At 40.5% G+C, this 24,883-nt stretch overlaps 2 protein-coding genes across 6 annotated transcripts in view; both read right to left on the bottom strand.

Annotated features, from left to right (window-relative positions):
* The window catches only part of znf516 (zinc finger protein 516), a 32,170-nt gene extending 19,514 nt beyond the window's left edge, over positions 1-12,656 (bottom strand). For 2 of the 3 annotated variants that reach the window (XM_031585690.1, XM_031585692.1), the window contains exon 1: positions 10,768-11,999. The gene's annotated coding sequence lies outside the window, so the exon portion shown is untranslated. Of the gene's footprint in view, positions 1-10,767; positions 12,000-12,316 lie in introns of those variants that run through there. The other variant, XM_031585691.1, reaches the window with a different exon arrangement.
* A 1,978-nt stretch (positions 12,657-14,634) lies between these two features.
* On the bottom strand, positions 14,635-23,869 carry mbpa (myelin basic protein a). 3 transcript variants are annotated; one of them, XM_031586189.2, is made up of 7 exons: positions 23,587-23,863; positions 20,637-20,741; positions 20,192-20,224; positions 19,248-19,268; positions 18,481-18,539; positions 17,377-17,478; positions 14,635-16,290 (listed from the first exon to the last, which is right to left on the bottom strand). In XM_031586189.2, the coding sequence occupies exons 1-7, from the start codon at positions 23,704-23,706 to the stop codon at positions 16,053-16,055; spliced, it is 678 nt and encodes a 225-aa protein (XP_031442049.1). In that variant the 5' UTR covers positions 23,707-23,863; the 3' UTR covers positions 14,635-16,052. The 3 variants fall into 3 exon arrangements, with proteins under 3 accessions (XP_031442049.1, XP_012673693.1, XP_031442051.1); XM_012818239.3 differs by lacking the exon at positions 18,481-18,539 and having other exon boundaries at positions 16,152-16,290; positions 23,587-23,869; XM_031586191.2 differs by lacking the exons at positions 17,377-17,478; positions 18,481-18,539; positions 19,248-19,268 and having other exon boundaries at positions 16,152-16,290; positions 23,587-23,861.
* Positions 23,870-24,883: the final 1,014 nt, after the last annotated feature.

Raw genomic sequence — 24,883 nt, 5'->3', positions numbered from 1 at the left:
TCCCTATACGAAAACCATTTCCCTATAGTCACCCACTGCCACAAGCTACACACAGAAGCACTGTTTCAATAACACTGGAACCTTTAGCCAACAAAAAGGCTGTCATCATGCTGTCATCAGTCTGGGTGTGTTAGGACAAGATCCAATCCAGCGTCTGGCATCCCCCAGCTCAGCCATGAGGGGTCTCTGTCCTCAGCCACACTGAGAGGAGAGAGGATCGTTTCTTCAGGGACAATGTGATTCAGTCTGTGCAAACAGGCACCGACATTTTCTGACGAGTTATTAACAGGCATTCATGAGCTTCAGTGTTTGGCTATGATGTCAAATCAAGCACAGGGGTAATTCATAGTCAAATACCAAAGAACAATGCCAATTTGACATCTATGCTTTAGCGTGCATTGTATAGCTCATTAAAACCTGGCTAGCCATCTGCTAATGACAGCTTTATCTACTTACTTATTTCGATTTGTTTGTTTGTTTGTGTTTTACTAGAAATATGTCTGCATCTGTACATTTTCACTGGCATAATTAAACAGTCTAGGGATTACATATAATTCCTGAGTGGTATAAACTGTATGCTGGTAGACACGTACTCTCACTGTATTTCCCACAAACGGAAATGACAACCCAACTCTTTCAACTATGCACTGATTTGTGGTTAGTAAGACAGAGGGTCTCACACAGTATGTACATCACATATACGTTCTGTACACATCACACTGTGACCTCTGAAAACTGAGCACAAACTGGAAGGAGTGTCCTTCAATGACGCAAAGATTAGTGCCCCTCCAGTAATGTGCCAACCTTCAACCTTTTCGTTCTCTCTCCTCCTCTCTGTCTTTCCCATACTCCCTTCCCACTCTCTCTCTCTCTCTCTCTCTCTCTCTATCTCTCTCTCTGTCTGTAATTCCTTAACTCCATTGCACAACACCTAGTCAGGATTATGCTGCGTTTCTGTGTGGCTCAGAGCTGCGGCATAGATGTGTGGCTCCTGTAGCTCTGATCATCAGGCTCCAGTCAAAAGGCTAATCTCAGCGATGACCTCTTGTGTACATATGGACGAGCACTGGCGTCCATCAGTCAGTTTGTTGACAAGATTGACAGACAGGCTGACCATAATTAAGAGATGTTTATCAGTTATTCTCTTTAACTGAATAATTTAACTATTTAAAAAGTTCACGTTTCACCTCCCACTGTGTCCTGTTGCTGGTGTCTCACAGAAAATCAAGAGCTTTGAATTGAACGTTTTTTTTTTTTATCTCTGGCTGTTTGATTTTAAGATTGAGCTAAGCCATTTTGAGCAATCTCACTCATCGTCTAGATCCTTTTGAATTCTCGATTTATAACATACGTTAATAAATGCTTTGTTCTAGCGTCTAAAATACATGAATTGACAGCGCTGCTTATCCCTCCATCCACGACCCCAGCCATGCATCCTCCATCCTGGGGTCACCTCTTCATGACATGCTGACTTGCTGGCTTGCTGGAGGCATAAACTCCCCTGCTTAAAGCCTTGTCCTTCAACTATCCGGTCATGAGACCTACTTTACCAGGCATGCAATCTACTGCTGGCCAAGAAATACATTTTACTGCCCTGTAAATATATTATAGTATATTATTTGATGATGTGTGGTGAAGTTAATTAATTACTAATAAAAATGGATCATTCTATAATTGGCAACGCACACATTTTGCAGTCTTCATCAATATAAATTACCCTCAAACAATATTAAAATACTTTGACACACTTTCATTATTATACTGACATACAATCATCCGTGTAGTGAAGTTTGGTTTGAAAGAGGCGTCCTGGAAAGCTGGAGTACGAAAGCACCTACAGATGGTCCGCCATGTTTTAATAATGATCCGTCTGATAGATGTGGAGGCAAATATGGTGTGGGGGGACGGCTAATCTTCCTGCATCTTTCTGACTAAGCAGGAGCAAACACGTGGTGGCCCTCAATTACTCAGCTGATACAGTAACATGCTAAATATGACTGATTGGCTGTGTCAGGTAAGGTCCTGCTCTCTTTGGCATGAATGAAAACAGGCATTGACAAACCCCTGCTGTAATTGTAATTTGTAATTGCTAATGAAGTGTATTAGAGGTTATATAAAGAGGTATTAGTTATTTGTGCTGTTTTCCATACATTTAGAGACTGCATCAGAAACTCCACCTACCTACTCAAGAACCAAATACATTTAAGTCACTCGCCTTTTCCACATGTCACCTCTACCATGTCTCTAGCACCTTGCACCTCCCCATCTCTTTCATAATCTCTATGCTATTCGAGGACAGCAGACACCGAAGTGCCTCATGTCAAATCAGAACTATAGGGCTCGTAAGGCGCTCTTTGCATATTTTTGTATTGTGTTACCTGGCACTACGGAAATATGACAAGTGCATAAACTAACATAGAATTTTAACCAGAAGTTATCAACTCATGTCTAAAATATGAAATAATATGACATGAGCATGATATGGAATGATCGTCTAATAGTGTGACCAGTGATATCACATCGTTTGTGGCAGCTTTAACACTGGACCGGAAAGTGGAAGTGGGAGATTTATAGAGAATCTGACAACACTGACTGCAGAGAGAGAGAGAGAGGGAGAGAGAGAGAGAGAAAGAAAGGAAGAGAGAACGAAACACCATCAGAAGAAAGCCTTATGTAAGACATGACCAAGCTACTGCAGTGTGTGTGTGTGTGTGTGTGTGTGTGTGTGTGTGTGTGTGTGTGTTTGTGTGTGTGTGTGTGTGTGTGTGTGTGTGTGTGTGTGTGTGTGTGTGTGTGACTGGTGGCAATGTGACATAACACCGGTGCAGTCCTCAGGATAAGGAGCAACACACGCACTCTCCCTTTAATGCACACTAATGCTAATGCTCTGTCTTTCTCTCTCTCTTTCGCATACACATACACATACACACACACATACACACATACACTCTCAAACAGAGAGAGAGTGAGCGAGGGAGAGAGAGTAAGAACCTGTCCATGCAGTCTTTGAAACTCAAACACAATCTCGGTTCCACCCAAGAAGACCATGCAAACATGAACTACCTACCCAGTAACCTGACTTTGTCATCTGAATGCAGAGTGTATAAACACTGGTGCTTGATTACAGTCCTTCATAATTAATATTCCTCAACTGTCATTTGCTTATTCTGGCATACTTCTCCTGCTGCTGTTGTTGCCTGGATGCGAGATGGCACCAAAACCATGGCGATTTGGTGGGTATGGTGCGGGTGCATAATCTGGTTGCATTAAGTTGCTCTCTAAAAAAAGCACTCTCAACGGATAGGATTAGCATGGTAAGGTCAGTCCAGGCGCTCTCTCTCTCTCTCTCTCCCTCTCTCTCTTTCCACAACTGCCAGTCAGAAGAGACAGATTGACGCACAGCCGAGCAACATAACGTGACGTTCTACAGGAGTCTTGTTCCAAAATTAGATGTAGCTCAGGTATTTACCTCAAAGAAAGAAAGGAACAAAGGAAGAAAGAAAAAAGATAGATAGAGACCGTCAACTGTTCAAAGTCATCACTGTCTGCAGCACAGGCTCTGGTGTCACACTCCAGGCCACCGCATTCTAACTACCCACTCTGGGGTTGCCCTGTCTCAGCACTTAGCAGATCTACACACTCCACAGACCACAACATCTGGGTAATGTATTACAACAGATCTTATAACACATCTACTATGACTAGAATTAGCAAAAAAGTAACTTCTAACTTCTAAGTTATTACATGCATGCTGGACCCACTGAACACTGTTGCAGCCAAACGAATGCTACTACAACACAGCAGCTACAATAATGGCCACACTTGTGGTCACAAATTGGGAGGGGGGGGACCACAAATGTTGCACCGGCAGTTTGGAAAAAAACAAAAACCCTTGAGCACTGATCTTCAGCACTGCCCTCCTCCATCCCCATCTCCTTATCATTCTGCCTCGTGCAGCCGATTTTCTCCTCTAGGACTGCTGTCGTGGCTGTGGCTGCGTGACAGACTGACAGACTGACTGACTGACTCACTCACTCACTCACAGATGTTTGGCCCTTTCTAGCATGTCTCTTGGATGCCTTGACTGTTCTCCAGCACATTTCATGGGTCACTTACAGGGGGCAAGCAGACAAACTAGACAAACTTGCACCTTCAAAGCCATATCTTAATAGATAATTAATGTCCTATTCATGTACTGCACATCTGCAAAATATACAAATAGTGCATGGACACAATATGTGTTATTAAAGACATATGAGCAAATCTCTGATCCCGGCTCCACCTCAGAATTGATACTTCTCTCTCAGATTCTCAATGCTGGGAGGTGACAACTGGTCATCCCTAAGTACTGGGTTTAGTATCACCCGAGTATCAATGGACTCCGAACGAAAGACAGAGGCATTTGTTCACTTCCTCATGCAGGACGAGATTAGTCGCCCATAATCCAACTGATTTGTGCAGCAAACAGCCAGCTGGACAGACCTCAAATCCCAGGGGCCCAACAGCACAGGCAGGCGGGTTTTATTTTAGTCAAGGATAGGTCAGGGATGATTCCAACCTTGTCTTGTAGCTAAAGCTGAGTGGAAATAGCAGATCTCGTCCCAAAGGGAAACATGTTTTACTTAAATATGCACATTATCTATCCATAAACAAATAGTGCTGTTATTACTGTGCATTGCAGTGGAAGTCTAATGTCTGTCTCTTTACTTACACATTGATAGGCTTCAGTAAATCACTGGTGTGTAATGGCAAGAAAAGAAATCAAACATCCGCCTCAAAGGCATGTTTTATACTGGCCGGTCCCTTTCTGTGTGCAGATCACCCCTTACATCCCATTGTTACACCACAGTGGCTGGTCTATAAACAGGAAGCCAAACATCACATCAGAGCCAAGACTTCCTGTTGTTCCAGGAACAGTCGGGAAAACACACTCCAGGACGAAAAAATCTCTGCCCAGTACTGACCTGGATCAGATTTAACTGGCAACCCTACCCCCATTCCTCTACTCAGCCACTACACATTCATGGCCAAGGTCTTAGCTGTAAATGGAAAATGATACTGGTAGGATAGTAGAGTGATAGAGAAATCTGGACTATTAGATGTCCTTAATATTTTGATATGCCAGTGCAGATGATCTCAAAAACCCATAATACATTTCCTAATAGGGAATGCTGTACATTTTGTGTTGCAAAATATACACGGCAGACAGGATTTGGTGACAGTTATTTTTCACACAATTTGATCAGTTCTAGTAGGCTCTCTCAAGCCGAATGTTCTCAATTCTGACACAAAGTCCCTGTCAGACACAATTAGATGTCAACTGAATATTAGCATCACTTCAACCTCTGAAATGTGGAGACAGAAACCGAATCACAGTTACTGAAGATTGAGACTGAAAATTGAGCACCAAAAAATAAATAATTTGCAGAGGTTTCATCTGAGAATCTGAATCACTGTTTTGCCATGACAGCGGGCCTGAATCATGTTGGCATGTCTTCTGAAACACATTGTGCTGTGGCATGTTTATCATTCCCAATCTTAATGTTCATCTGGGCTTATTTGATCTTTACACTCTGTCTTGTTCAGACAATGTCTTCCCCATTGTGCCGGATATGCCTGAAGGGCATATGCATCATGTCAGATATGAGGGAGAGGCTCGGCTGCCAGCACCATGCAAGGCTAAAACAGACTCCTCTGCCCACTCTGCACACTGCCCGAGTGCCAGCTGACCAGCGCCAAGCTCACAGCACCAGACACCAGCCTGTGTGGGCACAAAACAGCTGACACTCTCACTCTCCCTCCCATCTCTCGAGCTCTCTCCCAGTGTGCAGTCTTTTACCCAGACATATGTACCATATCAGGCTTGTACAGGCATACCTACACAAACACGCGCAATCGTGAATTAATGTACCGCTTGCTTCGACACCACTGAAGAGAGAAGAGCATCACAGGAAACAAAGTGAGGTTTTTATCCACCTTTCAATGATCAAGGCTTCTCAGATACTACTGAGGAGCAGCAGGTCCAGATGGCAGAAGACTCAGTGTTCTAGAGAAATGTGCTGATGAATGAAGTCCAATATTTCAACACATAGTTCCAATGTCCTCATCCTCATCTATTGTCTCATTAACAGAGCATGATGTGCCGCCTGGTACATGTTCCCAAAAAAAGCCATATAGTCTCCAACATTCAACAAGATCTTTTGGGAGCATCGTGCTGAAATACATATGGAGGTGAGTGATCTGCTGGATTCCTGCCAGTTATCCCTCCAACCTAAACTGAGATAAGATGTTTCTAATGTGGACACTGCGTGACATTCAGGATTTTTTTATATCAGACATCAATATATATGACCCAGTTAATTCAAAATATTGCACTATCACCCTGTAATGTATTCAAAAATGGGGGAACAAAACACTACATCTGTAGTGCTGCTGAGTAGTCGGCAAAAGCTTATGTGACCTAACACCACATTATGTCGAGTCAAATACAGCTAAATCTTAAAAAATCATCCTTAAACTTCTATAATATGATAATGTGTTGATAATCTCTACCTTTACTTGAAAGCCTGTGATGAACAGCTATCCAGGTCTTTTCACTAATTAACCTTATTCATTTCATATGATTTCAGCTTTTACCTTTGTCCAAATTCCTTACCTTTGCACTGAAAACCAATAGGCTTGATTCTCTGTTATTAATCTGAAGTGCCAATCTTGTTTAATTGCTTACTTTAATTCCACCACTAATTAGTATGTCCTAATTCCACTAGTTTACCGCTTGTTCTCTTCATATCAGTTAATGTTCAGTAATCCATGAACAACTCACACTGTCTTGTATGTGTCAAGACATTGTAGTATCACTGTCATCTTGCATCGTGTATCCTGTACTGACAGCCAGTGCTGTTACTGTATAATGGTGACTAATGACAGTTGAATATGGCAAGGCCCCATCTAATAACATTCACACTAGTTTCTCTTCAGTGAGATTCTGTGATGAATTGCATCTTGGTCGGTTACACTCAATCACCTCTGCTCTTTTCGTGACCACCCCGAGCTGTCAAGCTGTATGTTGCTAATTGAATGCAACCAGTCCTAAAAAGCAACAGATGTGAGGAGAAAACCTTTTGTTTCAGGCGCACCCCATCCTCAGGGCCACATGACCCGAGGATCTTAGAGGACCAGGCAGAGTAGGCATGTTTTTAAAAAAGCAGCTTAAAACATAAATAATCTCAGCCCCATCTGTTTATATTCTACACATTTAAAATAAGTGATTTTTTAATTTGGATTTCATTGATTTTAGCTCTCAGTCCTATTGTTCTTGTTGTTTATACTTAAGTGTAAACATATATTTTATAATTGCTTATTTATATTAGCCTACACTTAATATTGAATATTAGAAACATCATTGATACCATACCTCTTTGCACATTTTGCAGTTAATTTATATACTGAATTATTCAATTATCACTGTTATTTAATATCTGGGTGATTATTTGTCTTAAGAATTCAGTGAATTTAATTGCGTTCATGTGTACATTAATGGTAACAGTCCTACATCTATGTAATTTACTGGTACAGGGCTACAGCAGTAGAAAGTATAGACTTTGCATTTAATACAATTATTTTATGCATGTTCTGTATAGCACAGTGAGCGTGAAATGGACAGATCCTGTGAGGAGAGAAGACAGGCCAGGGCAACTACTCCACTCGTAATCCGTAATCAGATTCCAGACTCTACAGTCCAAACCAATCAAACCATTCACTGACCAAACCAATCAGGTTGCACTGACAGCCGACCAGGAACACTTCTACCAAGGCGAACCCTGTCGGGCCAGGTCGACCCCTTCCATTTTCGCTTCCATCCCTTCCTCAACCCTTATTCCTCCTTAATCCGACTGATTAAATCATTTTTCTTTGGCTCTAATTTTGCCCCTAATTCCTCTGCCGACTGGGAGCACTGGGCGCACTCTTCATCGATTGCCATTCTGAGCAGATTACCCTAATAGCAGGATTATCTTTCCCCATGTTGGCCACACGTGGAGTGGCCCCCTCCCTCCCTCCCAAACCAACCTCCCCTAGGCCAAGGGTCTGTGTCAGACACATAAGAGGGGCAAAAAATGGTGAAGAACAAGGACATATTGTTCTAGGCATGCATGGCGTCTGTGCTTGAGAGGGAACGCTGCCACTCAAGATAAATCTGTCTTAATTGGCTAAAATCAATAAAATAAACAGTGCTAAAACCTTCAGGGAAGGGGCTGGTTCTTTAGACAGCATAACATTAGAGTGTCCGCACCACCTCCAGGTTCATGATACTCTTCAATGACCAAATGCTTCATTATTTTAGGCTGTCTTTGGTGAGTAGGTTTGCTGTGTTTAGGGAAACATGTTGAGCAGCTAAAAGCTACATTAGAGGAGCATTAAGAACTAGCACTGAATCACTAAGTGAAACACAGCCATCTGGGTTAATGGGATACAGCAAGGATGATATGCATCCAGGACACAGGTGAAGACAGTGATCACTAGCTGTCAATTATCAAGTAATATAGTTAAACTGGAGTTAACCACTGAAGCAATGAGAGCGCCGAGTGAACTAGTAGTTTAAGAAGTTAACTAGTAGTTTATGGAGTTAACTGGTGGTATGAGCAGCTGGATAATGGCAGACTTCTTCAAATGAAACATGAAGCTATTATGACTGACACATTACCCTTCCTCATCTAGTGCTGTTAAACTACCAGGGTCTCGGTTGCCTAACAAAGCTGAAAGCTTAAAATTAGTGATCTCTGTCTCAATTAAATCCCTGAGCAAGCCATAGAAGACAAAAACAAGAAAAATGATTTCAGGTTAAGTATATTATTCTACAAAGAGAAATGTAGGAAAATTATTCTTTATCAGACGTGGTTCATGCTCTAGCATTAACAGATGGTCTGTTGACATCATAAGTTAAAGTATTGGCAGGTTATCGCAAACTGCATTTTTTTTAATTAAAAACACAAATGACGTTGTGCAATATATTGCAAATTGGTCATTAAGGATCAAAGACTGGGAATAGTTTGCACTCCTCTAGTCCTGATAAAGACAGATGTTTGAAATGTTACGGCATATCATTTTCCAAAAAAAAAAGAGAGAGAAAGAAACTTGTACCTGTAGATTTAAGCTCAATATGAGTACCAGATCTGCTAGTGCCTGTGTTTGGCCTCAACCTCAAAACTGCAACATTGTCAGTGACCTCTCTCTGAGACTGGTAGCAAAGGTTATGACTTAAACTGAACAGTATGAGCCCCTCTGTTACAGATATATTTGCATTGTATCAGTCATGCTTACTTTAACTAACTGTTTAACCCATTATTGGGAAACTAAGTCTTCGGGAAACTAGCAGTGGGACCCAACTGCTTGAGGGCAACAAAGATATTAAAATATTAAACTTGCAGATGTAAGATTTGTGTTGGTCCAGATGGAAGGGACTGAAAGCCCATTTAGCCGGTGGCAACAAAAAAAGGAATTCCAGTAATCTGCTGCTGATCCTTCACAATGGCACCCTTGTAGCCATTGTTGGAGGCTAATCACCAGTGCAACTCTATGAGCGCTCGCAGATAGGAAGATGGGGGAATAAGTGATTCAGTTAAAATGTTTGGTTTTGACTCAACAAACCAAACGGCGCACAGTTCCACACTCAAGATGAAAGATGTTAAGGGGCGAATCTGTGACAAACTGAGTGGCAAACTGCTTAGGCAGAAAGCCAATGTCTGTTGAAAGACTGACACTCTTATCAGCTGTTGCCTGTAATGCCTACAACTGCTGTCTTCAACACTGTGCACATTTGTTTTAACAAGTTACCTGTTACTTCTCTTTTTTGACAGGCTTGCCTTTGTCTGAGGAACAGTTTTTTTTAATCATGTTGCTCAGCACTTGCTAGTTTTGCTTTTGTTCTAGGTTTAAAACAAATTTGGGTTATCCTAGCCACAGTCAGATTATCTGAGTGTACTGAGGCTTTGTAAATGCACACACCACAGCGTTTGCATACCCTTTCTTGGTGGGGACGGAAGTGAATTTTAACTGAGCAAGCTTTATACAAACAACCAAGCATATTCACTAAGTGATGGCTCCTCTTGCCTTGATTGGCAATATGCCAAGGACAGTCTCCCATGCTAAAAAGTGGCTATTACCATATCTGAGGATAAGTATTTTATTTCACTATGGTTTCCTTAAGAGATTAGCCAGTGTCAAACCAGTCACATTAATAGAGTTTCACAAAGGATGTTGTAGTCAGCAACAGCAGCAAAATATATCATAGAACATCAGAGGACACTTCGTGGAGACACACAGGCTATGGAACTGATAGCTTAATTTTAATGAATTATATATATATCACTACATAGATAGAATAGCTTTCTGGGAGCTACAGCCGTCAAAGTTTGTATTCACATATGATGTAGTGCCGATTAAAAAAACCCGACTCATTATTTTACCAACTCACTGACTGACAATTAATAAATAAACAACAACAACAACATAGCTCTTGCATTTGGTGCTGCCTTATATGTGTTTCAGTAACAACGTCTGAGATTTCGGTGTAATTACTTACACCCCTCACTGTGGTCTGTGGTCTACCTGGACAAAAACGCGGCATGCGAACAATGTCATGAGAAGATGCACGGAGACATAAATATAATTAGAAGCACCGCTTCACAGGTTGGCTCTTCTGAAGCTTAATCTATCACGTAGGCTATGAAGCTTAATCTGAGCTCGCCAAACAACTATGAAGAGCCTTACCGTCATGCTTCGTAAAGTATCCGGGGAAAAAATAGGGTCTTCGTTTTAGTCTTACAGCTGCAATGCAACCCCCCTCTGTCTCTCAATCTTCAAATCTCTGCTTGTTTCGTCCCTCGTCGCGCAAATTACTGACGTGCTCGCTTCTTTAGCCCTGTGTGGCGAAGGTTTTTGGGTACTATTGGATTGAACCGTTAAGGGCTAGTTCCAGCCAACGAGAACGCTGTCTACTCGATCTCGTTTGGACCCTCTCCAACAGGACACAGGCTGCCTTGATTTATCAGCAAATGCGATCTGACAAGCAGGGGAGCACAAGAGAGGGAAACTTAGCAAAACAGAAAAAGTATGGATCAAGCCCCGCCCTGAGACAAGAATAGATCACAATGCCCCAGCGAGACATCAACCTTACAAATGATCGATTAAAAATGGATCTGGACTATTTGTCCTGGATAACCAGGAGTAGATTAGTTAGTTCATTAAGTGTAATATCAAAGTAAACAAAACAAGAGAGATCACCAACTAACATAATTCATCCCGTAAACGAGATATATCAGGCTCTCGTTATTATATAACAGCCTGTAGTTGGTTGACCACGTAGGCTACACCGTGGCTTAATGTCTCACGTCTGCAGTCTAACACTTTGAATGTGGATTGTCAGTTGAGGTTAGAAACACACTTATGGTCTCAACTCAAATGCCCAGCTCAGAGTTACTTGCGGACAGAGACAGAAAACAGAGTAATAACCTTCTATGATATGGAGTTTGTTTAGTCCAGTGGCTACTTTTCGGTCGTAACCTATGAGGTTGGGATATAGCCTTCTAGAGATTTTAAGTAGTCTGCACCTTCAAAAGGAGCGTAGTGTGTGGTACTTGTAGCCTCACTGGCAGTAGTTCGGTACTCTGTTAATACAAAAATGAAAGCGGTCAGCGGTCCATATGGAAGTGACTGACAGTATTTCCCCATTATAAAACAATTTAATGCTGTGTAGTTGACTTTCCCAGTCTGTCTCAAAACATGCAGGCCCTTGGGGGGTGTAAAAGCATTTTTTTTTTTTCGGAAAACCCATGTGAGCGTCCCTTTGTATTTCACAAGTGAAACGAAAAAGAAATCACTATGATAATCTAACGACAAAAGTAGTTCCTCCACCGGCAACTTCCTGACATACATTTGGCTATTCTACCAGATTTGCTGTTGGCTGGTGAGTCAATCAAAGGTCCGTTTGGTTTAGATTGGAATGACTTTTGGAACCATCAACCCGTCAGAGGTAACATTACCTAATTCACGTTTGCCTGACATCTCTTTCCTGAGCGTTCCTTGACGTCGACTCACGACCACGGATGCGTCAATAAAAATAGCTAACAATATTCACTTTTTGTGATGCAACTTTGAGTCGTCAGGCAATGTAGGCTTAATCTATGTCACGAGACAAAACATTGTACACAGCTATCAGGGTACATTCGGAATACAACGAGACCTTATGCACCAAGTCCCAAAATGAACATATAAAATAGTCTGTAATGGTAATCGAACGCAACACAGTGAACCAACTTACGGGCCAGCAGTCAGCCGTTTTGAAGAACAGCCTGTGGGCTGTTGATGCCATTCGCTTTACCAATCAAGGAGTCTTGTAGCCTCAGCCCAATTAAATCGCTCTCGTTGCCGAGTAACCTTGGTGCGGTCGGCGTTTATTATCTGTAAGATATTTCCATGAAGTTGCTCAAAGAACTCCAGATTGTACAGAGATGAGTCTAAACTCGAGTAGATTGCTCGTGAAGTGCCATTATTTGGCGCAAATGACAGAACCAAACAATAAATTAGGTCTGCTCGAATCCGCAAATTTTTAAAGCTGCCTGTTGCTGTTATTCCACCCTCTCCCTGTCTCTCCCCTTCGCTCCCTCTGGACGTGAAAAGCGATCTATTTTTAGCATAAGCCGCTAGTAAGAAGACTGCTTTAGATAACCAAACAAAGATTGTTATTGTCTGCTGATTTATGTAGCCTAATAGCATAACCTCTGGACTGTTTTGGCTGTTTGGACAGCCACATCATGTTGATCATCACAGTATCTATAATATGCTATAGGCCTAAGTGTAATGTTGTTAAATTGTATCTCATCTTACTTCTTCGATATCATGGAGGCCTGTAGGCTCTATTATTATTACTAGGATGCTTCTGTCGTTGAAACAGACTACGGAAGCAGAGACTGAGGTAGACTATGTTATTTACATATTTATACAGTAATAGCTTGGTTAATCTGAAGCATGGCTTTATGGCACTTTACTCTGCTTGATCAGCTGTTTGTATAGATTGTAGTTTACTGACTTTCCAGTGTTTCTGGATAGATTGTCTGTGTACGAATGCATATAGCCCTAAACGTAAACATTGGCTACGGAGGGAAATAGTCTACACTGTAACTGTAAGCAGCCTAATTTACCCACAGTAGGCCTGCACAGGCAGGGAATAACAAGGTGGAACCAGTGTCTTGCAGTTAGAATTCTCACATGATGGGAAATAATTGCTTGTAACAAGACTACACAGCATGCTAATATTTAATCAAAATTGGGTAGTGGTGAAAATCATTAAAATGCTTCATGTGAAGCAGGTCCTGTTTGACATTTTGTAGTGATCACAGAGCGCATGCTGCACACAACCCTCCATTGTCAATTACGGGTAGAAATCATATTTCCCCAGCGGCACATCATCCATCAAATCAGACCCCTCTTTTATCTCGCAGTCTCTCAGTGCCTGTAATTAGCACTAGGACAGGATGCAAACTTCATTAGGCTCTCTGGGAGAGGAGTAAACCATGTTTGCAGCATTGTCTAAATGGCTCCTAATTGATTTGCACTGTCATGAGACAGTGAAAAGCTGGCCTGTGTTGTTGGATGTGTCGTCATTGAGGTCTCTGTCTGTTTAATTCGAAGGTGGCAAGTTATGCAATCCTACTCAAAACACTGTGCATTCACGATGGCATATATTCCAAAGAGCACTCTTTTTTGGATTGCTATACATTGCTATTTGTGACCCCAATGATAACTTTACCCCTCTCTTTGCTCATACAATACAGCGCTACAGATGGGACTGGATGTGTAGCTTAGATCTCCTTTTCAAACAGTTGGCTTTTATATCATCTACATTTGACCTGACTGCTTTGAGACAAAGTTTTCTATTTCATTGCAAGATTGGGCATTTCTACACGTTTACATAATTAGTTGTGATTGAAGAGAGACATGGCCAAAAAAAAAACATGTCTTCCCATAGCTACAAACCTCAATTTTTTTAGGAATTCTTCAATTCACACAAGCTTGTATTCGACATTTACAGTTCAGATGTACCAGTCCAGGCAGCCGAGCTGAAAACATCTATTATCAGGTCCACAATCACTCCATGTCATCTGTTGCTGAAATAACCAGGATGTCGTGGCCTACAGGGGCAAGTAAAACATCTTTTGTCTTTGGATGGAACAAACCGTGCCAACTATAAATTAAAAGGAAGAGGCGCAACATAGAGCTTAACAAAACAAAACTGATTCTAAATTATTTTGGTGATGAATTATAGAAAATGAACGAACACTATCTCTTACAAAATAATTCATGTGACAAAAAAGAACATGCAAGCAGATTTCCAGACCGGATTTAGTCATCTCTGTTCTCTTATGTCAATCTGGATCAACACGTTCTCGACTCAGTAGTGTCCTCTGTTGGTGGAAGACACTCTTTGATTGGATTTAGGTGTCAGTCACAGTATCTGTATCTGAGTCCTTAGGCAAAATAACCTATTTCTTGTCTTATTAAAATCCATATTCTGCATATCTCTGATTTAATAATTAATTTAAATTGTTACAGGTTAATACCTCTAGACAAGGCAATGTATGAGGGTATGTTCCAAATCTTTATTTCAAGTTAAGCAGAACATTAGGTATTGGTTGAAGTCGAAACACTATGAAATGTACACAGGAATAATTTAGACACTGATACATCTAATCTTGCATTTTGTATGCGACATTGCTAGCACCATGTTTATGACAGATTTGACACTAACATATATAACAATTTAGACTTTTTAACACTACTTAACTCGTTCAAAAAGACCACATACATACATGGAAATTAAAAACAGAACATCAACAGCCACAAGACAAAATAATAATACATGCAAGGATAAATATATCATCTTGAAAATCAAAGAGAACATCAGAGATATATGCGGTCATTCGTCGCCCATAAAACATTGTTTCTTCCATCCTCACTAACCTCTCAACAACTTTCCGTTACTTTTCCCTTCTCTTACCTTAGGTGCCACCATTCAACTCACTGATTTTTACTTCAGAATGAAAACAGTAATAAAGAGTAGTTAAGCAATGTAAAACAATTCCACAAAACCATAGAGAAAACATATAGCGACTGTAGGTCTGAAGTGGTTATGTGAATAAAAGTGATGGAATTCAGCTGAAATATTTAACTATTTGACCATGTTTAATGGTGGTTGAATGGCTTGGTTGAAATCCTTCAGTGGAATAACTTGTACATTTAAAATGTTTAAAGTAGCCATTTAGTGCACTGTGCAGGCTTTTGTATCAGCAGTACAATGAAAGGGCACTTTTCGTGCAGCGTTATTTTGAACACTCAGTATGGATTATAATAGAAGTACTTCAAATCAGTTACGACGCATTTCAATTTGTTATGTTGACAGTTTGGCAGAGTAGTAACAACATTCTACATTTCGACGAAACTCAATGTTGTGTCCTAATATTTTTTTTAAAAGTTAGCTGACACAAGCCCTTACAAAAAACTTACAAAACTACTTTGAGACAACATTCACACACAAGACACACAGAGACATCCACAAAAAGTCAAGATCCTCCAGATTGAGACAAACCGTAAAGTAAGGCATATTCACACATATCAACAGTCACTTCACATAACTAGTTTTTAGGGGAGTATATTAGCTACTGACATTGGCATCTGTGTATGTCTGGTGATCGTATCACAGATGTGGCCATACTGAACTTCACCAAAATGAGGTGAACGATCAATATGATGATTCTGTAGCCTTCCGCAGCTTTCAGCTTGGCAATAAAATATTAAGATGTACTACTACAGAGTATAACTTTGATCTGAAAGGCATTAACACTTCAAACATCACTTAAAATAACACACTTGGAGGCCTTTTGTCTAAATAAATATAAGGTTATACATAATGAATGAATGAAGTGGTGCTAGAGGTATACCTTGAGCATGGGCAAACAGCTGTATTTGTTCTTTTTCACTCAGTAATGCACACATGCGAATTAAGTGCTTAGATTGTGTCCCTCTACAGAAGCAGTGGTGGCAGTTGTTAGTCTATTAATGTCTTCAAAACTTGAGTCAGTCAAACAGCCGTCTTCTTGCTTGTCCTCTTCATCATCATCGTCGTCATCATTACGGCCTCTGCACTCTTTCTCACGTTCGTCCATGTTCCTGTTGTTCACTGGGGGCTCAGAAGATGGTGCTCCAGCGTTTAGGGGGGGAGCGGGATCGGCTCTCTCCCTGCAGGGGACACGATATATACTGTTTCACTCACATGTGGACCGTGGGGGGTGAAGGGGCTTTCAGATCATTTAAGACACTCAAATAAGCACTGAGGTGTAACTCATTGAGCAGTTACATGTCTCGGTTCCAGCATTTGAGTCCAGAGTAAAGAGAAAACAGAAAAGACAATTCCGAGATGAGGGGAATGAAGACATGAACAGTTGACATATTGTTACTTTTCACTCTTACAAAGTAGTTATTGTGATTGCCATTTGTCCACTGGGAGTGTCAGGTTTGGACTCAAGACCTTTAAGTTTAGTGTATTTTTGTGAGATTGTTAACTCCATCAACTTCATTCAAATTTTAGGGGAGAAAATTGATTGTACATGTTGGCTTACATCCATTGTAACACCTGTAAATTTAGAAGTAGGTTAAGAAAGCACCATTGATTGAAAGTGGCAGATATTGCAATAACCAAAGCATTGGCATTGTTTGAAAATTCATGTCATAGAATGTGTAGAAGGATTATATCAGTAATGTTTCAATAATGGTTTCAATAATGTTTCATAACTGAATAATTCATTTTGAATACATATAAAAAATGACATAAAAATGTAATAGAGTGATAGTGAGGTCCTTGATAGTGGTGAAGGATGAAGTACTACTGAATTATACAGGGGTTTTTTTCTGAATGACAGTGGCCAACTTTTACCCTGTCAATAATTTTTTTTACAAAACTGAAATTATATGGCATGTGTCTGAAGTGAAGGGTAAATGCTTTCTTACTACATGTGTTCAACTGAGTAACCTCGATTACATTTATGCTATTCATGCTAATAATTTTCTCGTGTTCCCATGCTCAGTGAGCCAGCAGTTTTTTTGTCAGTGATAGCTATATGTTCTATAAATTAAACTACATTAAACTATGTAGCCTTTTGTGCTACATACAGTGTATGTCACCCAGAATGTGTTATGTGACATACGATGTTAATGGAAATCACCCCCGCTAGACCCAGGCAAGATTAACAGAATACCAGATGGCCAGCAGTGTGAACCAAGGGCACAGTCTAGGGGTCCCAAGACATGACGGCCTGAAAGTCTCACCAGGTTGAAGATTCTGGAGAGTGTGTTGGCCTCGTCTCGGCGTCTTCTGCGGGGTGATCGTAGGCTCTCTGATGCACGCGACGTCGAGGACTTAGCGTCCCCCTGAAGAAATAGCCCCTCATCAGAACCAAAACTGTGTGAGTGGGTGTGTGCATAAATACATGGGGTTATGTGTGTTATGTGTGTCAAGAATAGGCTCTGCTTTCAAAACAGAAGAAAGCACAAATACTTTTGTGGGGTTTTTTGCACTACAAATAGTTATCTTCTTTTACAGTGGGTGGTGGAGGATTGTGTTGTAATTACATGTGATAGCATGTAGACTAGCAGACATAATCCATACCCAAGAATTTGACCTAAGAAGAAAACTGAACAAAGCTCAAGAAAATAATTGGTTTCTACTATAATAATCAGTAGTAGTATGTGTTATACATTATACAATAATTCTAACCCAAAACAATTTGATATCTGAGTGACAGAAGTCTTTTTTGCCAATGTCATACTGATTGCAATGAAAATGTTATGACAGTATTGACAAATGCCAACCAATACAGGATTGGGATCCGTCACATTATTGTGATCAAAGGGAGGACAGAGAAAGAGAAACAGAACCATTAATCCATGCAGGTAAAAAAGACCACGTTTGTATGGTGCACATGGGTAGTTCAGCCCAGGTACAGGAAAATGGTGGTGATTAGGACAGAGAGACACTGGTGAATCAGTCAGCATTTAGGACTCCACATTTCAACAGTACCCACACACCACACCCATGACAAACGGAGTCATTCCCAATTCATTTCCACGTAGGCACTTGTCATGTATTAATGCTTTCTCATTTCTAATTTGAAATCTATTCAAATTATGGATCATTTACAATGACCGATTGAAACATCAACATATAAGTCAGGGACCATTTAAACTTGCAGAATTTCTTATTCTGTCCTTCCCCCCCCCCTAATTAGCATCCTTGACTACTTTCTGTATGACTGTGGTGCGTGGTCTTACAGTTGAAATGAAGTCTTACAGACCAAGGAAAGGAGGCTGTTAGGGTGTAGGGAGAGAGTGGGGACAGAGGATTCAGGAACCCTGAGAGAGAAAATGCTTTACCGGGTGCGGTGCATAAAAAGTCCAGCTGTGTCAAAGTCATCCAGAAGTACACACTCGCTCTGGATCGTCGTGTCAGAGAAAAAGACAGACAACTGTTCTGGTTTCATAGTATCAGGGCTTCAATTCCAGGGGCCAATTTCTTAGCTGGCTGTGACAACAGAGCAATGAAGTTCAAAGGGATATCTGCCTTCTAGATCTCATTTGTTTTGTAGCTAACGATAAAGATTGATTTCTGGTGATATTTTCCAAAATACTCTACCATGCTAATTCTGACTTGATACGTAAAGGACAGGGATAATATTTCTGACAATAGCTTACTTTTTATTTAAAATTTCTCTATTTAACATTAATGTGTATTTCATACTCTTTGGGAGAACAGTTACGAATCCTTAAACTAACTGAGTCAGAATACTCCCATATTTCATGCTCATGTTGCATAAGATGAAGCCTGACACTTTCTCTTGTTTTCTTAAACATGTATACTGACATTTATATCAGAATACTGCTTTCCTAACAATGTATTTGATTACATGGAAATCATGTAACAATCTTCCTGGTCTAATTGAGTAGAACAAGAGAAAAACAGATGGAGTTGGCACACAAGCAGTGAATCAGAGAGGAAGGGAAGCAACAGGTCATTAAAGGAGAAGACAACACCATTAGAGACAAGACAAGGAGGTTGAGGGGGTCTTGTCAGAAACCGGTCACACTCAGTGCTGTGAATGGAATGAGGTTTTTTTTTTTAGTCCATATCACATTTGACATACCAAACCCAGGAGCTCTCTCCACTGAGGACGAAAGAGATGAAAAGAGCATGAGTTACAACGGTGGTCACCTCAGCGATGAAGAACTGAGCAGTGAAGGATTTGAGCCCTGCTACACAACGCAACTGTGAGTTGATTTACCCGGAAAACGTCCATTAAGCTTAACAAACAAGTTCACAGGATTGCACTGTTGTATATCTAAGAGAATTGTACATGCCAGTAAAGTTGTACTGTGCCTTCTGACACCTTGATTCTACAATTATAAAACCATTACATTTTTCTGTGTGCCAGCCTGGAGAGTTTTTTTTTTTGTCAGACTCACAAATCTGTTTCAAATTTCCTAACTTTTCCCTTCTGTCCACTAGCCTGGCACTGCCAGCCACCATTCTGAGTTGGTATGGTAGTGCCAGGCCAGACCAGGCATACTGTTCACACCATCACTGTGGTGCAAAAAGCAATGATCAGATAGAAAAGTAATGTTCTTTTTCTAGGCTGACCCCTAAAATGCTTGAGTTATAATCACACAGTGTATCACAATGTGAGTGTTCATATTATGCAGTGTGTGCTACTTCCTGGAAATGTTTCAAATTCTACAAGATGCAATTCTTCAGAAAGAAAATGGACCATGTTCACCAGTGTTATTGGGCATTCTATGCTTGTTTATTCTAAATTTTTTGTCTTGCATTTGTTCACAGTTTTCAAAAATGTAAAATACTCAGAGCAACAAGATGAATGAAACACAGACATCTGTATATTAAAAATCAAGCCATCTCAACTGTAATCACTCTAAGTGTAGAGAATTGTAAGTGTAGAGAAACAAGCAAGCTGCAAACCACACCTTTCAAGTCCACCACACCACAAATCTGTGATGTTATAATATAATTTGCATGCCGGCTCCTCTTAAATGTCAACAGTATATTAATATTAGTGAGGGATACATTACTTACCCTTGACTTAGGACGGGGGGAAGATGAAGATACCTTAAAAAAAAGAAGAAAAAAACCCCATCAAATACCATCTATCTACCTCATAACAACCTCACTCACTTATCATCTGTCCCCAGCAGGGGAATAATTATTACCATGTCTTTTAAATCATCTAAAGTGATGTCGAGCTAGTAATTGCAGTTGCTTAACAGCAAGAGTAGAGTGCTGATAAAGTAACTGGATATGATTTTGCAAATTCTGATTCTGAGCCATTACATGAAATATGTGTCCTGACAATTATATTTTATAATTTCAATAAAAAGTGTCAAATAAATACATATCACTCACTCATTATATAAAATGCATGTGTATTGAACGTTTTGATGAATTGAGAGCCATTTCAGCAGCATCAGTAAGCACAGAAATCATTTAATTGATTTTACAGACATGACATGGGTTCACTCACAAAGCTCCTGAAGAAGTGAACCACCGCGTTGTCATCTCCACGGCGACGAGACGAAGAGTGCTGAGGCCTCTGGGGTGAGGATGACAGGTGACCACGGAAGGATCCCTTAAAAACAAAAAAGTATCACTTGGGATCCCTAAAAGACAAGCCTGTCTGACTTACAGGTTCCTAAAAGGCATTCTAATCTCATTTAACGTTTCTATAAGACACGCACATTAAATGCAACACTTGCAGTCACCGTTACACAGTAAGTATTTCAGGAACACTACTTGTTGTTGCAATGTACTGTATGTCCTTGAAAGGTAAGTCATGCCCAGAAACAATCATTTTTTTGTCTACATTACGATTGCTCATCTCTCTTTTTAAAAATAATACCAGTGGGGAAAAGATAATACAGCTCCCTCTAAGCATAAGCTGGGAAACCATAAGAAAGTTTAAGGGTGGTTGGTCATTTAAAGACATATTATGCCCCACAACAGAGAATGTATCACATCATCTCATTATGGCCAGGCTTTTCAACACAGTTAGTAATTAAATCAATCCATCTTTATGCATGAAGTTCTGGTCCAACATCCACTAACACCGGTTTCGCCCCCTAGTGCTCATGCCCTTGAAAGTCACGTTTAGAGGGAAAGAGGGGGAAAGCTTGGAGTGGGAGGATGGATATAGGGTTCATGGGTGGGGTTCTTCCATACACAGTGGACCTATTCGGAAGCGGCAACTCCCACTTTAGAAGAATGCATTTGTGATGGCATGCAGACAAACTCGGCACCCACGAGAGGTAACCATGTGATCATCTGTTGCATTGTCTCTCTGGCCTCTCAGATTAAAAGCATGAGGACTTTTAAATGTACTGCAAATAGAAGGGCACTTTTTATTTATGTGATGTTTACTCAGACTATATGGTAGGATTATTCTCACACTGTATATTTAAATATATACAAATATTATTATACATTGACATTACTTTAGGTAGGATAACTCGAGGTTTCATGAAGCCTTGTGAAATTGAGTTGCCAGTTTTATTCCTTTTGTATTAGAACTTCATATACCTTTTATGAAGTACCTAAGAATCTGCGATCATACCTTTCAAAATTCAAACCACTCCTTGTGATTCTATTTATTGCACAGCTTAGTGGGACAGTCATCTTTGTTATGGAAAGCACAAAATACACGAATAGAGCCGATAAATGCGTCCACTCTGGAACATTACACAAACTATGGGGCATTACACTATCTATGTCACTCTCCAATCCTCACATAAACCCCTGTGACAACAGGCTGGGAAAGTGCCCAAGTGCTGTAGCGGAGGCTCCCCCTCATGCTGTCACACTTGTACCCCAGAGGGGACCCCTCCCCAGGCCTCAGATGTCTGACACACCAGTCCATTTTCCTCACGGACGCCAAGTCCATTGCCAGACATGTGCCAACAGTGATGCTAGATCTGACCTCCAAGTTGATCATATTCCAAGTGACGTGAACAGCATTAGCTCTGTTTACTGTTCTCACAACCCAAAATAAACCTAGGAATCTAGACAACAGTGGGGCTGTTTGGAAGCAAATGTACTTCTATGTTTTGGCCACACCCATGAATGCAATGGTTTCATTAGCAGGTTCAAAGATTGCTCGCATATTTACACAGTGTATAAATTTGGCCTTTTTTTTATTGAGAAATAAAAGTTTTCTACATTTAGCACATGTGAACTGCATCACCACCATAGGGCAGACTCTCTCTCATCCATGATATATTTTAAAGAAAAAGAGAAATCCACTACATGTTAGGATTAATATTGCAGAACAGTTTAACTGTATCACTGCTTAAAACAACTGATGAACTGAGTTTAGTATGTTCTGTTCGAACTGTCACTGAAACATAATTCATGTTTTCGGACCGTAGCCACTGTCCTCTCAGTAATGCATAACTTTCCTCCCACATGCCAAAACATTTTTGCACATGACACACTGGTCCTGTCAACAGACAAGTGATGTCTTGATAATACTCCCACAGTGTACAACAACTTTTCTGCACACCCATGCAAAAAATGCAAAAAATACATACAAATAATGTCAGATATGCAATCACTTATCATGCTTTGGATAAAAGCGTCTGCTAAACGATTAAATGTAATGTAAATGTAATCATGCATTTACCAAAAATGTTGAGTGTTTAGTAATTCCAAGAGCCAAACTCTTGCTTTATTTACTGACAGCACAACAAATAGCCTGCACCTTATTCAACTTAAACCAAGTTTGGGGTTGCCTTTAAGTTTCCACAGATGGCATTTATGTCTCATGTGGTAAGCACAACATGAACAATAACATACAACATGGTAAGTTCTGTTAATTATAACCAAACAGAGCTTCTCTTCTCCCTGACCTTGGTACAACCACAGATGTCCATAGTCCCATATTAACCATGTCCTCATTTCTTGTCTGCACATTTTGATTAAGTCACTAAAACACGTTTCATCATCCACTTAGTGACACAACTGGACACACTGGTGGGATACATTCGGCTGATGACGTTTAAAAGAGGTTATCTCATCCATGTTGACTGCGACATGAACTCACAGTTGTACAATAGCTTTTCTGCCATGTCTGCATGACCACACAGGCCAATTAGGGTAAAGCTGTCTACTGTCTCAAACAGAGACGCACATGGGTTTTATATGGTATGCCACTGTTCGTCTTCTGCATGTGCAAGGCAGTAATTATTCTTTTCAGTTAGCATCAGGTCTGTTTTTGAACTCAAGACCCTCTCTTGAAATGTCAGTTTAGTTCAGCCAATTTAAAACAAAAATGAGTGCAAATGTCTCCTGAGATATGTTCTCATAATAATAAATACTTTTTTTTCTGCACTAAGACATGAAACCAAGTTAATGCATTGGTGATCTATTACAAGCATGGAATACCATCTTCTCTACATAACCAGGACCCCTTTGAGACTCACCTTGCCCCTTTTCTTCTTGTCTATTCCAAAGAATGAGCCAATTTGGTCCAGGAGCCCAGGGGCCTTCTTTCTCCTGCCCAGTCCAAAGGCGCTCTGTCCTGAAGTGCTTGCAGTGGCCATGTTGACGGTTCTCTGGTTCTTTGTACTGTTAACAGCTGGAGTTACTTGGAGCCCTGAGTCCTTCCACACCACAACAATCCAGCTGAAAATCCTCACAGTTGTCTGTCTTCAACTCACCAAGGGCAGAGGTGGTCTTTAAAAAATATGGCCCACACCCCAGTGGCAATGCATCATGGGAGATGAGGTGGGTCCATGGGCGACATCAGTGGTGGGTGTGGCCCTGTTGTGCCAAGCAGTCTTTGGACCCTCAGTGCCTGTGACCTCTCGAGTCTGTCACTGCTGTTCGTTGAGGGGAAGCCATTGTCCGGGGGTCCGCATCTGCTTCAAATAAACAAGGCCTGTCTATGAGCAAGAACCTGGCCACAATGCAAAACAGCCCCAGGCACAAAAGAGCCATTGTTAGCGGATGATATCTACCTATTACACAAATAGATTACACTTCAATATGACTTGTATATGTTTCATGCTATAAATTATGTTCAGAGTGAGTTCACCTCGCGTTGTATACAGAAGAACATACTGACCTATACAGTAGTTCTATTGGATGTATTGAATACAGAGATTCTGTTCTGGGGCTGTCCAAAATTACAATGGCTGAGGTCTTTCAAGGTCACAACCTATTTAATTGATACATTTATTTGGAATTGAGGAAGAACTATTAAATAAATTATTAGTTATCTAACAACAATTGTTTTGAGTGACAATATCCTCACATACAATAATATGTTGTGCCAAAGAAAGAAAACGAAAAAAATGAATGTTATGGCTTTTTGAAAGGGGACCAGTGGGAACAGAGAACAAAGTGGCCTCTGTAGTGTATTACATTGTGTGACAAAAGCCTGATAGCTTAGCATACAAATATATTTTTTAAAACAGTTGGCTTTTGTAATGTGGTTATTTTGGCCTGTTGTTAGAATGTTAACGGTGTTCCCCTTGAAAGATGCATTCCATTTGGCGAAAACAAACCCCAGGGCCACAAATTAGTTATCCTCTGATGTATCACAGGATTGTTTTATGTGCATTGCTGAAATGAAGAATACTTATTTAAGAAGGAAAAAAACATTTTGCCATCAAGAAAGTCCTTCAATGGAGTAAATTATTCTCTATTGGCATTATGATCTTAGAGCGATGTTTATAAGGTTTGCTAAGAATAGAGATGGACTTCAAAAACAAGTCT

Source organism: Clupea harengus, chromosome 19 (genome assembly GCF_900700415.2).
Source record: "Clupea harengus chromosome 19, Ch_v2.0.2, whole genome shotgun sequence".
NCBI classification, from domain to species: domain Eukaryota; kingdom Metazoa; phylum Chordata; class Actinopteri; order Clupeiformes; family Clupeidae; genus Clupea; species Clupea harengus.
This window is presented reverse-complemented; position numbering and strand designations above follow the sequence as displayed.

Bases quoted from the DNA above. Each gene is read 5' to 3' on its own strand.
- mbpa (XM_031586189.2), bottom strand. From the start codon at position 23,706: ATGGCCACTGCAAGCACTTCAGGACAGAGCGCCTTTGGACTGGGCAGG. The intron at 18,540-19,247 runs GTATGTCAAATG...ACGACGATCCAG, and splicing joins GGAGAGAGCTCCTGGGTTTG to AGCGAGTGTGTACTTCTGGA. The intron at 16,291-17,376 runs GTGAGACTTTCA...TGTCCCCTGCAG, and splicing joins TCTCCAGAATCTTCAACCTG to GGAGAGAGCCGATCCCGCTC.